Below are 14,670 nucleotides of genomic sequence, written 5' to 3' on the forward strand. Positions count from 1 at the left end.
AACAGTCAACGCTTAGCCACTGGGAGCTTCTTGGAATAGCTGCCAGGTCATTTGGACACCCTCCCATCAGTCTTTGAGTCCTTCCACAGAACACAGCATGGTGCTGCAGGAAGCTCAGCAGCTCACCTCTAGACTCAAAGGCTGCTGTCTGGTACCACCTGGGCCCAGCCGAGTTACCAGCTGCATGAGTGACCCAGCAGAACTGCCCAGTGGAGCCCAGGCAAGAACTCAGACCCACAGTGCAGAGCAGTGGTTTTCAGCACAGGTTTGGGGGAGGGTGTTGTGGACAGAGGTAACTGTGCCCAGTCCCCTCACTAATGGTAGGGAGATCTGGAGGGAAGTGGTGCTGGCCAGCCATGGCAGCTGTGGGATGGACATCTAGGTCTCCTGAGCCCAGCCTAGTACTCCAGGCCCCTTACCTTGGCATGGCACTCCCATGGCCATAAGCAGCTAGCCACGAGCCATCTAATCCCAGCCCTTCCCAGCCTTTACTCAGGTGGTCATAGAGGACAATGGTCATAAGATCCTGCAGGACACAGCACTGAGTCTTTGGCCCAGCAAACAGTGGCAGGAATTACAACATAAGGGACATCCAGGTTGGACACAGGGGGACAGGACAGCTGAGGACACCCACCATGTGTTTATGGGCCTCCTGTGTGCTAGGTGCTGCTCCAGGCACTGCTCAGGTGTGGTATGTGCAGCAGCCACCTGCTCACCCTGGCTTTTTTCCTGAGACAGAGTCTCCTCATGTTGCCAGGCTGGCCCTGAACTTCTGAGCTGAGTGACCCTCCTACCTTAGCCTCTGGTGCTGGGACCATGGGTGTTTGCTGCTGGGGTGGGCTCTCTGTTCTGGTTTTTGAGACAACTTAAAGTACTTACACTATGGAAATCAGTAAATGCCCCAAACCCGGGGAGCTTGCAGCCTGGGGATGAGCCTGACTGTTTCTGTCTCGAGGACTAGGCCCTGCAGTGTGTGGAACCCCAAGCCTTGCCTTCCAGAAGCTTTTTTGTTGTGTGGGGGGGTACTGGGGATTGAACCCAGGGGTGCTCTACCACTGAGCCACACCCCCAGCCCTTTTTATTTTTTGAGACAAGGTCTTGTTATGTTTTCCAGGCTGACTTCAGCCTTGTGATCCTCCTGCCTCAGCCTCCTGAGTAGCTGGGATGATGGGGGAGCACCATCGTGCCCAGCTTCCCAGAAGCTATTCTAAGAGACAGGCCATAGATGGCTCCTCTGGGAGTGTCTTGACAGTTGACATGGTTGCTCCTAGTTTGAGACTCCTAGTCTCTCTAACTGCATCTTCAGGACCCAGAAGTTCTGCAACTTCCTCAGAATGGAAGTTTCATGAGGGCAGATGTCCTTGACACTCATGATGGCACTGACGAGGAGCTCAAATATTCCTGAAACAATGCTGGGTGGTGCATACCTCTAAGACCAATAACTCCAAAATCTGAGCCTGGAGGATCAAAAGTTCCAGGCCAGCCTTGGCAACTTACTGAGACCCTGTCTCAAAATAAAAAGGGCTGGGGATGTGGCTCAGTGGTTAAGTGCCCCTGGGTTCAATCCAGGGGGTGAGTGCAAAACCTAGACATACCGTGTATGGCATATGGCATTAGAAGTCCCCTTTGTCCTCAGCACCAACAATGCCCTCAGTGCCATGGATGGCCAGACCCCTGCTGACCTCTTCCCTGCAGAGCTTCCCTGTCCCTCTTGTCTCTGTCACCCACCACTGCAGCCTCAGGACACCTGCCGTGTTGTTTCCTCTTCCAGGAAACCCACCTTGCAAAACTCCCACTCCTTTTGTAGTCCCCCATCCTTGTCACCTCCTCAGGAACACTCCCTGGTGGGAGAGAATCTGGGGTCTGAGAATCCTGTGTTTCAGGGAATTGCTTCTCTGGGCCTGTTTGGGAAGGGCACTGCAGCCCAGACCCATGATAGCTGCCATGTCCCAGGGAACTATTCTGGGAAGCTCAGGACCCACTCCTCACACCTCCTGCTTCTCAGAGACTAATAATGGCAGTGTCTGAGGCAGCTGAGGGCAGGTGACCAGATGACTTCAAGAGCAGCCGACCCAGAAAGGCCCACTGGGCGGGGGAGGTAGGGAAGCTGAGCACAACTGAGCTGGGACAGGGGCTTCCTGGGCCCTTGGTTTTTGTCTACTTATTGTCCACTTGGGAGGTCCTGGTTTTGGCTGGCAGGCAGGCAGGCTGGCAGAGTCAGCCATTCTGATCAGTGTGATTCCTGTTGATTCTCACTCCACCTCACAGGCACTGGTGTCATTTATCAGGCACTTGTTCTGGGTCTGGCCTGAGACAGGTTCAGGGATGTACTGGACTCTGTCCACATGTTGCCCAGGGCTTTTCTGATGTTTGCCACCACCTGTCATCCCAGTTACTCAGGAGGCTGAGGCAGGAGGACTGCAAGTTGAAGACCAGCCCGGGCAATTTATTGAGACCCTGTCTCAAAATAAAAAGAGCTGAGAATGTAGCTCAATGGTAGAATGCTCCTGAGTTAATCCCCAGTTCTCCCCTACACACACACACAAAAAAAAAAAAAAAAAAAAAAAAGTGCAGAGGCTAAGGCTCCAACCTGGACCTTCTGGGTCAACCCAGGAGGTCTTAGTGAGTCCCAAGAATCCATGTTTTCTACAAGCTGAGGTTGGCCCAGGTTGTCAGAGAACCACTGCTCACTTGCAGAGACAGAAAAGGAAGCAATTAACAATCCTGTGTTGTGAGGGCTGAGGTAGAAAAGGGGATGCAACCACAGGAGTCCAGTGGAGGCCCCTCACTTGGCCACAGAAACAGTGAACAGACACTTGAGTCAGATTAGGTCAGGCAAAGTAGGGCAAAAGATGTGCATTCCAGGCAGAGGCACTGCATAAGCCAAGGTAAGGAGACAAGAGCACCTTACCTGACCTGTACTTCATCAAGCTGGAGAGGGAGTCAGAGGGTGAGGTGGGTGGGGACCTATGGAGGTTTACTTAAGAATGTTTTGGGAAAACTGAGGGATAGGTGGAAAACATGCTTCCAAGATGCCTCATTAAGTAGTATCAACATGGCTGAACCAATAAATCCTTGTTAAATGAGTGGAAGAAGGAAGGCGTCCTTAACCTCAATTAGGCTTCCGTTCTGTAAAGCGTTTAGGGTACCTAAACGTGTGTGCCCCCGCCCCAGGAGTTCCCTCTCCAACCCACGAGCTCTTTAACAAAAAAGCCCTCTGCTTCGTTGGACTCGTCCTTCCGTGGATCAGTAAAGGACAAAGAAAAATAAATGCCCGAGTCTTTGGTCTCAGTTTACTTATAATTAAAAGCGGATAGGACCCAGTGATGCTGAGATTTCCTCTTTGCTTCGAGCACGCGCTCTTACCGGCGCGCAGGTCCCGCCGACCGCAGAGGTACTCGGGTACCGGGAAACTTTCCTCCAGAGCAAATCCCAGCCGAACCAAAGCTCCCACCAAAGCTCAACACGCCCCCCAGGCTAGCGCCTGATTGGCCCATCCTACCCACACTGTGAGCCATGCTTACCTTCTGATTGGCTGGCATGCTCTCTGCTCTGGGTTGGAACTCTCCTTCTTCCTAATTGGTCAGGCAACTACCTGCGCTGGTCCTGGATTGGGTGCCGGCTGGGACGGCTCGCAGGCTCCTAGGGGCCAGCTCTCTGATTCGCCGCTCGGGTCAGCCTCACGGCCTGTACGCTGAATGGCTGCGCCAATACCTGTATCGGTCTCCGATTGGGTGTGTGGCGCCTTCCCGGCGTGATAGGTCAGGACCACCGCCCCCCTGGCTCCCCATTGGCTGCTTGGCGAAGCCCGGTCTCCGGGTAAGATGGCAGCGGACGGACAGTGCTCGCTCCCCGCTTCATGGCGGCCGGTGACTCTCACCCACGTCGAATATCCTGCAGGTAAAAGGCGGCCCCGGCCCCGAGGCCCTGGGCCCTCCGGCCCGCGGAGGGGGCGCGGAGGCACCGGGGTGGGAACTGTCAAATAGTGAGCCATGGAGGGGCTCGGCCGGCGCGCGCGCCGCGCAGGCGCAGTGGGGCGGCGATGAGCTGGGCGAAATTGTGTGCCTCTTGATCGCGCACTCTGCGGCTGCGCGCCTGGGGCGATTCACCCAGGGTCCCGCGGCTCCGGTGGGCTGAAATGGGACTGGGGTCTGTATGAGGCGGAGAAGGATCACTGGCCTTTGTTCCCCGCCTTCCCCGAAGCCAGAGAGGCCGCACTCCCTCCTCGGCTTGCGGGGAGTGCCTGTTTCTTTGGGATAGCGCTTTGGACTGGCTGTAAGAGAAAGAGCTCCCTGTTGCAGCGAGTGTGCAAGCCGAGGCCAGGCTTGTGAGTTCTTGTGGAGCCACGCCCTGAGCAGCGCTCACTGGGGGCACCGGGCGAGGAGGCAGTCAGTCAGCCCCTGGGATCCTGACTTTTATGCAGCTTCGCAGTCCACACACTTCTAGGAGGGCAGGGCTTTCCAGATGAGAGGTCCATTAGCGACCGTTCCTTAGGCAGTCTAGTAGATACACTGCAGAGCTTGGGCCTTGGGGTCAGACGTATCCGGGCTCCAATTCAGGCTGAGGCCTTGAGCAAGTACCTATCCCCACCCTAACCCGACCCTGCCACTTCATCCCTGAAGTGGCACTAAGCTCAGTGCCTCTCTTCTGTAATGATGTGTGAATCAAACGAAGGCAGGCATGAGTAGTGCAGGGCACAGTGCCTACCACAGGGTAAACAACCCTTAAATGCCTGCAGCTGATGTTACCTGTTTCACAGGTAGGATGTTTATGTGGTGGGTGAGGCTGGGGACCCCTCACTGAGCCCTAGTTTGCTCAAAAAGGGCCTGCTGTTACTGCTTTCTTGGGCAGGGACATGAGAACCTGGTCCTGCAGAGGACCTCAGGGCTGGATGCCAGAGAACTTTGACTGGTTGTTCTGGGCTATACTAGGGGTGGGGCCGTGCTGCCAGGTGCTTTTTCCTATCTGCCTGCCTGCCTGCCCACCATTTGATTATTGATTTAGCCAGTATCCACTGAGCAACTCCCAAGTGCTAGGCCCTGGGCATTTCTGGGTTTAGATTGATGAACAGTCCTGGTTGATAGGTCCCTACATTCCTGTTCTTTGGAAGGAGGTCTCTGAGCAGGGAAGGGTCTTGACCAAGCATCTTCTTGACATCCCCTCCCTGGCCTCAGAGTAGCTTCTCAGAGAGCTTCAGTCTTACAAGGGAGAAGCAACTTGGCAGTGTACACACAGGCTGTGATAAGGGACCTGGCTGTGCCTGCAAAGTCTAATCCCCTGTAGATGCTTCTGGAATCCTTTGCTCTCCTCTGTGCCACTGCCTACACTGAACTTGCTTCCTTCATCTTTCACCTCACATAGTTTTTAGGCATGGTGAAGTGGCGGGCAGGGGAGTAGTGGAGTATAGAAAGACTGACCCTCCTTTCATGGGGCCTGAAGTGTAGGGGGAGACACACACTAGGCCAATAGCTACATGAACTAGCAGATCGTGAGCTGTGTCCCGATTACAGATTCTCTGTCCAGACTGAGAGCTATGCAATGGTAGGGTCTTGTCTTTTTTTGCCACTTATGTTTGTTGAGTTCACCCAGGCAGCATCCCAGATGGGGACTGTAGTGTGTACGAAGTCCAGAAGTAGGACAGAGCACAGTCCTTCAGGGAACTAGAGTGCTGTCCCTGGAACTGGAGCAGAAGGTGGAAGGGAAGCAGGCCAGGACTGCCTGAGGGGAACGTATCCCAAAGGCAGTGGGAGCCATGGAGGAACTTAGATCAGAGAGTGGAGAGACCAGAGTTCCTGGCAGCACATACAGGAAGGTCCCAGGGTAGTTCTGGCTCTAGGGCAGGCGGATGAGATGACTGAAGGTATGTGGCACCAGCTACTTACTGCTCTGTCCTCACAGCTCAGTACCAGGGCCATCAGCCAGGTAGCAGAGAGACCCAGAATCTCAGAGCTAAGAGGGGATGGATGGGGAAGCAGAGGCCCAGAAAAGGGAAAGGACTCACTCAGCATTGCCCAGTGGGGCTCAGACAGCAGACGCACTTGAACCTAGACTGCTGCTCTGTTCTCTCAGACCAGCTCTAAGCCAGATCCCTGGGTAAGTTCAGGTAAGGCCAGATGAGGCACCCATCTTTTCAGGTTTGGAACCCATACTCAGCCCTCTGTGGACACCTTTACTGCTACTTGGGGCCAGCCCAGTGGTGTGGACCACTTCCCACTCTGAGTTCTCCCAGCCTCTGTGTGACCCCCATGTGGAAGTGTCCTGGGTGCCAGGAACCAAGTTGGTATCTCTCAGGCCCCATCACATCCTGTCTACACCATTGGAGGGGGTAGGTACTAATACCTGCACCTCCCGGGAGAGTACTGAGACTCAGGCAGGGGTAATCCTTGCCTGAGTTCTGTGGGCAGCATGTCCTGGCACAAGGACTGAGCCATCCCTCTAACCCCAGATTGCCATGGCCACCTTGTCTCAAACAGCAGAAGTAGCTTTTGGGCTCATCCTTGCCTTTGGCCTCAGTGTCTGTGGGCCAGTGGTCTTCATACCACCTCCCTCCAGGCTTGTCAGGAGTTTAAAACCCTGGTAGTCAGTAGGTCACAATTTCTTGCCGATGGGGAAGCAGTGAGAAACTGTTACCTGCCACAAGTAGCCACTGTCCCAGCTTGGCTGCATTGGGGCTTTAGTGTGGACTCAAGGCTGTGTGAGTCCAGAGACCATCAGCCTTCCCGGAGGCCCAGGGCTTGGCTGGGGCAGTAGAGGTGTGGTGCTGTGCCATTGGGCTGCCCTCCATGCAGGGACCTGCCTCTGGTGTCAGACCAAGCAGGCTTCAGATCTCTGCTCTGGCAGAATGATGGGTGTGGCATGTGGACCAGGCTGGATCCTTGGATTTCTAAGTCCCTCACTTCTGTGTGTGTGTGATTTGTGGGAGTGACTTTGGGCAGGTCCATAACTCCTTCTGGTACTCAGAATGGGGACAGTGAAGGCACCTGCATTAAGCTCATGCTGTGTGACTTTTGGTGGTTAGGACTAGACCTTTCTTGTTATACCTGCTTTACTAGGTTGGCGTGGTCGGTTGGTCTACTGGGCATCTTCACTGCCTCGCCCTGGGCGCCAGGTCCTGTTGGGACCTCCTTGCCGGCTCAGGCCCTACTTGGGTTGTAGGGACTGGCTCCTGTTCCCATGTCTGCTTCTGTCTCCCACAGGTGATCTCTCTGGCCACCTCCTTGCCTACCTGAGCCTCAGCCCTGTTTTTGTCATTGTCGGCTTTGTGACCCTCATCATATTCAAGCGGGAGCTACACACGGTGAGTCTGTCCCATCAGCTCCACACCCTGCTCTGCTCTGTCGTCCCCTCCATGCTGCTGCGTGTCTTGCGATGCAGAGCTCTTAGCTGGTCTAGGCTATTCATGTGTTGGCCTGGGAGGTCAGTCAGAAGCCACAGTCTTTGCGGCTGGGCTATGGCCAGCAGGTACACAGGCTCAGCTGAATGACATCTTTTCCTGGCAGATCTCATTCCTCGGGGGCCTGGCACTGAACGAAGGGGTCAACTGGCTGATCAAACACGTCATCCAGGAACCACGGCCCTGTGGAGGTAGGGCCCGGCCTGCAAGGGCCTGTGGTTCCCCAGGTTGGGGTGTTGCCAGGAGGCCTGCGTCCTCCTGTGATGCCCTGGTCTCCTTTCTCCCCCAGGCCCCCACACAGCCGTGGGCACGAAGTACGGGATGCCCTCCAGCCATTCCCAGTTTATGTGGTTCTTCTCCGTCTATTCCTTCCTATTCCTGTATTTAAGGTGAGCTTCTGTACCAGTGGGTGTGACCCTAAAATGGCCCAGGATAGGCTGTGCTGGGGACTTACTGCTAGCCCTTCAGATACCTCTAGGGGTGGAAAGAGCTGCAGCTGAGGCAGAAGGTTCCAGGAGCGCGTGGATGGGGCCAGGGGCTATTTGGAAGGCCTGGACCACAGACTGGGGCTGAGGCTGGCTGATGGTCTGTTTTCCCAGAATGCACCAGACGAACAACGCCAGGTTCCTGGACTTGCTGTGGAGGCATGTGCTGTCCCTGGGGCTCCTCACTGCGGCCTTCCTGGTCTCCTACAGCAGGTATGAGGCAGGAGGAGCCCTGCCCTGCACTGCCCACTTGGGATCCTGCTAGACCTCATTGTGGGTCCCCTCCCAGGTCTTGTAGGGAAGGTCTGGGAAAGGGCCCCACACCTCAGGTTTTAAAGGGACAGGGTTCCAGTTGCTCCTTCTAGCCCATTGACGGAGCCTAAGATTCTGTGGATATCCCTGTGTGTCAGCCATTTGTTCCCAGCTTCCTGGGGGAGCCTCTTACAGACAGACTCAGTTTAAGGGCTGGATGGGAGGGAGGCAGATCCCAGCTGAGCAACCTCGTCACTTCTAGAGATAGGGAGCAGCCATTGGGCTCCAGTGCCCTGCCCCCCTTCGGAAGGTGGGCTGAGGCATGTTCCTGGGAGCTTGTCCTACCTGCGTGTGACACCACGTGTGCATACAAGGTCCCTGGGAAACTGACCGTGTTGAACACAGGAGATTGTGTAAGCCTGTCTCTGTCTGGCTCTCATGAACTTCCCTTCTGGCCTTGGCCCAGGGTCTACCTGCTGTACCACACCTGGAGCCAGGTGCTCTATGGGGGCATTGCTGGAAGCCTCATGGCCATCGCCTGGTTCGTCTTCACCCAGGAGGTCCTCACCCCGCTGTTCCCCAGGATAGCAGCCTGGTAACTGCCTCCTGTCCCTCCACCTTCCTGGCCTGTGGCACCTGTCCACTCCCACAAGTGTGGCCATCAATGGGAAGTCTCCAGCAACCTGAGTCCAGCCTCATCTCCCTGGGAGGGCCCAGTACCCAGCCACTTGCCTAGCTTCCACCTCCCCTAGGGTCTTGCTGCAGGGTCTTATGGGGCCTCCCCACATCCAGAAGCCAGAGTACCATCCTCTGTCCTTGCCTAGGCTCTGAGGGACTTAAAAAACAGTCGGAGTCATACAAAGTGGTGCACACCTATAATACCGGGACTCAGAAGGCTGAGGCAGGAGGATCAAAAGTTCAGGGCCAACATTGGCAACTTACCTCGACACCCTGTCTCAAAGTAAAATCAAAAGAGCAAGGGGATAGAGTTCAGTGGTAGAGTGCCCCTGGGTTTAATCCTCAGTACTGCCAAAAGAAAAGGAAGAAGGGAGGGTGGGGTGGGCCAAAGTCCTGCTGGGTTGTGAGTACTGTGGCTCTGTAGGAGTGGGGGAGGGTGCAGCACCAGCCCCAGGATCTGGTGGGGCATCTGGCTTGGTGGGAGGCTCATGCGCTGACACAGCTGTGGCTTTCTGGGTCTGTCTCTCCAGGCCTGTCTCTGAGTTCTTCCTAATCCGGGACACGAGCCTCATTCCCAATGTACTCTGGTTTGAGTACACGGTAACCCGGGCAGAAGCCAGGTAAGTTAAGGGGCCAGAAGTTACTGCTGTCCCCATATTTGCAGGGCTTCCTTAAAGCCTGGAACTTGCCTACTTTTGCCTACTGGAACTTGCCTACTTGCAGATGAGAAGTAAGCTCAGAGGAAAGGGAAGTCACTTGCCTGACATCTTTCAGAAAGTCGGTGAGGGAGCTGGGCAGTGAACTTTTATCCCAGAGCCCTTGCACTTAACATCTGCAGCCAAAAACAGGAGAGCTTGTCCACTGAGATCTCAGGGGTCCTGTGTGTGGCCCTCCAAGCTATTTATTGAGATGCTTCCTGGTGGCCAGGTCAGCGGGCACACTCAGTTAGGGCAGCCTTCAGGTGCAGAGCATGTCGGGGCAGTGCTGGGCTTTGGATGCTCCTGACTCACACTCTTCCACTCAGCTCACCCCAGATCTTGGGTGGGATGTCTACTGGCTCCTCTCAGGGTTCAGAGAGGAGCTGAAGCAGGCTGGGCTCCAGAGGATGTTTTCCAAAGAGGAGTGAGAGGAACGAAGAAGTGGGGCAGGGAGGGGTGTCCCAGCAGCTAGGAAATGTGTTTAGTATATTAAGGTCCAAATTATCCTAATAAGCTTAACTGTAAAGCCTCAGCTCCAAGAGAAAAGGGGATTTAAAGGAGTTAGGGCTGGGCAATCCCATTAACAGCAGAAAGGCCCCAGCTACCCTTGCTGTGCTCTTACCTGGCTCCCAGAGTGGTGCTGCCTTGCCCGTCCTGGCTGGCTGGCTGGCTGCCACCTGCCTTCATTTGCCTGTCCTCCACATGGACCTGCTCTGTGCCAGGCTGTGAGGTTGGGTGCAGTCAGCCAGGGTTCCACCCTGGGGGCGCTCACAGCTGCAGGGAGATGTGTGGAATGAAGAGCCTGTCCGTGAGGTGAGGTCTGTGCCAGGGAGCCAGACGCAGAGGTTTGAGGGTTTGCAACAGGAACTTAACCTGCTGCGTGACCGCCCAGGACCGCCCAGGACTGCCTCCTAGGAGAAGGAACAGTGGTCCTGTTAGGGCCAGAAGTGGGGGCTCTCAGCAGAGGGAGCAGCATACACAAAGCTTCTGAGGCAGAAAAGTTTGCTGAGGTGCTCAAGATTTTAACCTGGATTCTAGACGAGCCCTGTTCTTCTTGAACCTCAGTCAGCTGCTTTAGAAAATACGGGCAATTCCCTGCTTTGATTAGGTTCCTGAGCTCATCTGGATATAGGCACATTCCAAACCAGGATGTCAGCAGTTCCAAACTCTGCAGTCTGCTTTGCTTACATATTCCCAGATGTAGGGCTGCTTTTTTTTTTTTTTTTTTTTTTTTTTTGGTGGTGATGGTGTTGGGATTGAACCCAGGGCCTTGTACATGTGAGGCAAGCACTCTACCAACTAAGCTATAACCCCAGTCCCAAGCTGCTTCTTTGTAATTCCATTCTGGTGATTACTGAACTGCTTGGGCTGACCTGTATGTAAGGGGAGTGCTCCAGGATTAATTGGAATTAGCCAGGTCCCTCTTGTCCAGGTCTCTGCCCTGCCCATCTCCTGGCCCTCTTCCTGGGCTCTAAAGCTGAGGAGATATCATGATACAGTCCAGCAGAGACTGACCCTGTCCATGTCCCAGCCCCAGGGCAGGGGCTCTGATTGGTACAGCTTGGGTCAGTCACTGCAGCTGCTGTATGGGCATTTGTCCATTTCATTGGAACTTTGAGTGGGGAGGGGATACCACTGAACACCAGGTGTCCCCACATCTGACCCTATCCTATTTTGCAGGAACAGACAGCGCAAGCTGGGGACGAAATTGCAGTGACTGGTGGGTAGGGCTGGGTCCAGCCTCCAGATCTGGCCTGCATGATGCCTTGCAGGATGGACAGAATGACTGACAGAGGGCTGAAGCAGAGACCTCTACAGACCTGAGTCACCAAGTGGAGCCTTTTTTTTTTTCTTATTTTAATTTTAATGGACAAGGTGGACCAAAGGGCTGAGCCAGCCCCTCAACTAGGACCCTGGAAGGCCTGCTGCCTGGGGGCTAAATGGCCAGAGACACTTACTCTGATGCTGCCAGCCCCCAGCTGGGCAGAAGGTGCCCCTGATGTGGCACCAGGGTGTGGGGAAGGGGATGAGGGCTTGCATCTCTAGTCTTGGGCCAGAGATTCCAGGTGACGTAAAAAGTGCACACTATTTATTTTTTGATTTTTTTGTCAAAGGCAGATGGGAGTTTGGAGATGGGACCTAGAGAGTCCACGTTGCAGTGGTTATCCTGGGTACAGAGGGGCCCAGGCCTTTTGTCCTGAGCCAGGGGCAGACTGCCTCTTCCTGGACCTGAGGGGCTGGGGGCCAGGAGAAGGGAGTGTCCCCTGTGCCCTCCCTGCCACCATTGCCATTCCAGAACCTCGTCAGTGTTTCGTTTGGGGGCAGGGCCCAGAGCAAGCACGAGTCTGGCGGCTGCTATCATTGTGTTCTTCCGTATCAACCTGACACCACAAGGGCTTTCTCTGGTCTCCTGTCCCCAAGATGTCAAAGGAGCCTGCACGTATGGGTGACACACCCAAGCTGTTTACAGCTCCGTGTCTGCCACCTAGCACCAGTCAGTCTTCATCCCTTGAACAAAGGAACCAGGAGCCACGACAGGAGGAGTCTGGCAGCCAGTGCCTGATCCCCTGCCCTTCTCTATATGCTCTGAAGATGTCCTTGTCCTTCCCACCTCACCCAGCAGGCAGGGAATCTGTCCAGGTGTGAGCTCACAGATCCCCATATGCCCAGCTTGGAGGGCTCTTCCTAGGGACCATCTCGAGTCACTCTGCAACACTCATGGAGGAGAGGCTTCCAGACTCCCAGAAGTTTCCAGAGCTGACCCAGGTCCCTGGGGACCTGTGTTTCCCCCCACCCTTTTCTCAGTGGAGGGTCCTAATCTGCTGCTGAAGCACAAGTTTTCGGTGCTTTCTTTTCTCATTTGTTAAAGGCAGTGTCCAAAGCCATTCCAGATGCCAGGACCAGGGCTGGTTTCTAGGGAGGTAGGTCAGTCCCCATGTTTCCCTCCCCTTCCCTTAGTATTTTTATTTTTTACTTTTTGCCTGAGACAAGCCAAGTGTAAGGTGGTTTAAGAAAAATCAACAAAATTGTTTACTATTGTTTTAAAATAAAATCTTAAACTATGGCGGCTTGAGCATGTGACAGCTTATGTGAGGCGGCTGGGGGTGGCTGTGGTGACATGTGACCCTTAGGACAAGGAAATCATAAGCATCTTGAGATAACTAGTCCCTCCACTAATGCTGGACAGGGAGCCAGGGGCCTTACAGGTGCCAGGTGAGTGCCTCACCTGGGAGCTGCACCCTAGGCCCCAAGGCAGGGGTTTGAAGGCCTTTGTGTTTCCCACCAGGGCCTTCCAACCTCTGGCTCCATCCTCTCTGTGGTCCCACATCCTGCCCAAGCTGCAGCTCTCAGCATTGGGGACCATCAGTTTCTCAGTCTTATTCTCCCTTCCTGCCTCGTGCTAGCTGGCTCTAGCCTGCTCTCAGCAAGTTGGGTTCCACCTTCATGGGGCAGCTTGTAAGACTGGGGAACAGGGCCTGCCTTTCCTAAGGCAAGAGGAACGTCTCCTCCACTTCTTTCATTCCATATTTCTGGGTGCATGGATGGATGAAAATCTTGCTTTTGCAGAAGTAACTGCACACTGAACTGGGTAATTTTTTTTTTTCTAATTTTGGCTGTAGATGGGCACATACCTTTTATTTTTATATGGTGCTGAGGATCGAACCCATTGCCTCACACATGCCAGGCAAGTGCTCTACCTCTAGGCCACAACTCCAGCCCCTGAACTAGGTTTTTAAAGGCCTTATGAGAGGGACCCAGGGATGGCCCTGAGATGCAGAACAGCTACACCCTCATGGGGGGAGGAATCAAAAGTTACCCCTAACAAAAGGTTGTATTAAGGCCTGTGAGGTCCCCTGGGGCCACTGAACCTTGACATTCAATTAAGCCAACTTCAGATGAGTGGTGACCCAGGAGCCTTGTAGATTTAAAATTAGTTATCAACTTACTTTTTTTTTTTTTTTGGTATCGGGCATTTAACCCAGGGGTGCTTTACCACTGAGCTACTTCCACAGCCCTTTTTGTTTTTTGAGACAGGTTTTCTAAGTTGCTGAGGCTTGGCCCCAAACTTGTGATCCTCTCTGTCTCAGCCTTCCTAGCCAGTGGGATTACAGGCACGTGCCACTCACTGTGCCCCAGCTAATTATTAAATACTGCTTTAAATCACCATGGAGCCTATGGTCTGGGGCCCATCTCTTGTTCCGTGGGGCTTTGGGCAAGTGGCATCTATCTAGCCTTATCAGGAAAGGAGAAAAAAGGCCACAATGAGCGTCCACCTTCACAGGTGAAGGAAAGATTTGGTCAGACCTTAAGGGCCTCAAGGCTGGATCAGTGCCTGGTGTGCCAAGTGCCTTCCTGTACTGCCCTCTTGTGCTTGAAATCCAGTTTCTACCAATAGCCACCTTCATCTCCATCCCCGTCCCTGAGTGGATAGGCTACGGGGCTGGGGGCTCAGCCACACGTTCCTCAGGCTCTGACCTGAAGGAAATAAGTGTGCTCTCTCAGAATTTCTGTTCTGCTACTTAGTGTCCTGGTAACCTTGTTTCCTCATCTGAAAAACGGAAAACCATGGGCCATACCCTCAGTGATGGTCGCAGGTTGGTCAGGCCATGAAGCGCCTCACGTTGCTGCCCTCCTAGCCCCAGTGCACCTGCTCCTGGCATTCCATACGTGCCCACTTGACCCTGACAAGATGCTCCACTTGTACTAGGTGTACAGGTTGAGGGCAGGTACGTGGTGCTGGCAGGTGGCTGCTTCCCCGGTGTACCCCTAGCAGGTGTTTGCCCTGGCAGCAGTGAGGGCTGGGGCGAGCTGGGGCGAGCATGCCTGATCTGCTACCAGTCCTGCTGTGCTCCATGGAGGGCAGCTGGACCAGCCTATGGGCCCTGGGTGTTGGCCACCCCACCCATCAGACCAGGGCCTCATGGTGCCACTCAGCTCATGGGACTTGGGAAGGCCCAAGCCAGGGCAAGTGGGTGGAGAGTTGATGAAGAATGTGGCCCTGGGTGTGGCCCCATTCTTGGCCCAGCACCTAAGGTCCCAGCTGGCCCTTAGCTCCCTGAACCCAAGGACTCCTCTGGGGGCCCTTTTGGGACACCATTTTCCAGACAAGGACAGGTGGAAGAAGGCACCTGTCCCCCTCCTTTCCCCTCAGCTGAAAGACCTC

The 14,670-nt window shown here is 54.5% G+C and overlaps 1 protein-coding gene across 2 annotated transcripts; it reads left to right on the top strand.

The window, feature by feature from the left end:
* Positions 1 to 3,658: 3,658 nt before the first annotated feature.
* Positions 3,659 to 12,570, top strand: Dolpp1 (dolichyldiphosphatase 1). 2 transcript variants are annotated; one of them, XM_026386244.2, is made up of 8 exons: positions 3,659 to 3,900; positions 7,197 to 7,297; positions 7,500 to 7,584; positions 7,683 to 7,782; positions 7,993 to 8,091; positions 8,597 to 8,725; positions 9,339 to 9,428; positions 11,187 to 12,570. In XM_026386244.2, exons 1-8 carry the CDS (start codon positions 3,825 to 3,827, stop codon positions 11,221 to 11,223), a joined length of 717 nt encoding a protein of 238 aa, XP_026242029.1. In that variant the 5' UTR covers positions 3,659 to 3,824; the 3' UTR covers positions 11,224 to 12,570. The 2 variants fall into 2 exon arrangements, with proteins under 2 accessions (XP_026242029.1, XP_026242030.1); XM_026386245.2 differs by lacking the exon at positions 3,659 to 3,900 and adding an exon at positions 4,294 to 4,327.
* The last annotated feature ends 2,100 nt before the right edge of the window (positions 12,571 to 14,670 follow it).

This window comes from Urocitellus parryii, chromosome 4 (genome assembly GCF_045843805.1).
Source record: "Urocitellus parryii isolate mUroPar1 chromosome 4, mUroPar1.hap1, whole genome shotgun sequence".
Classification (NCBI taxonomy): Eukaryota; Metazoa; Chordata; class Mammalia; order Rodentia; family Sciuridae; genus Urocitellus; species Urocitellus parryii.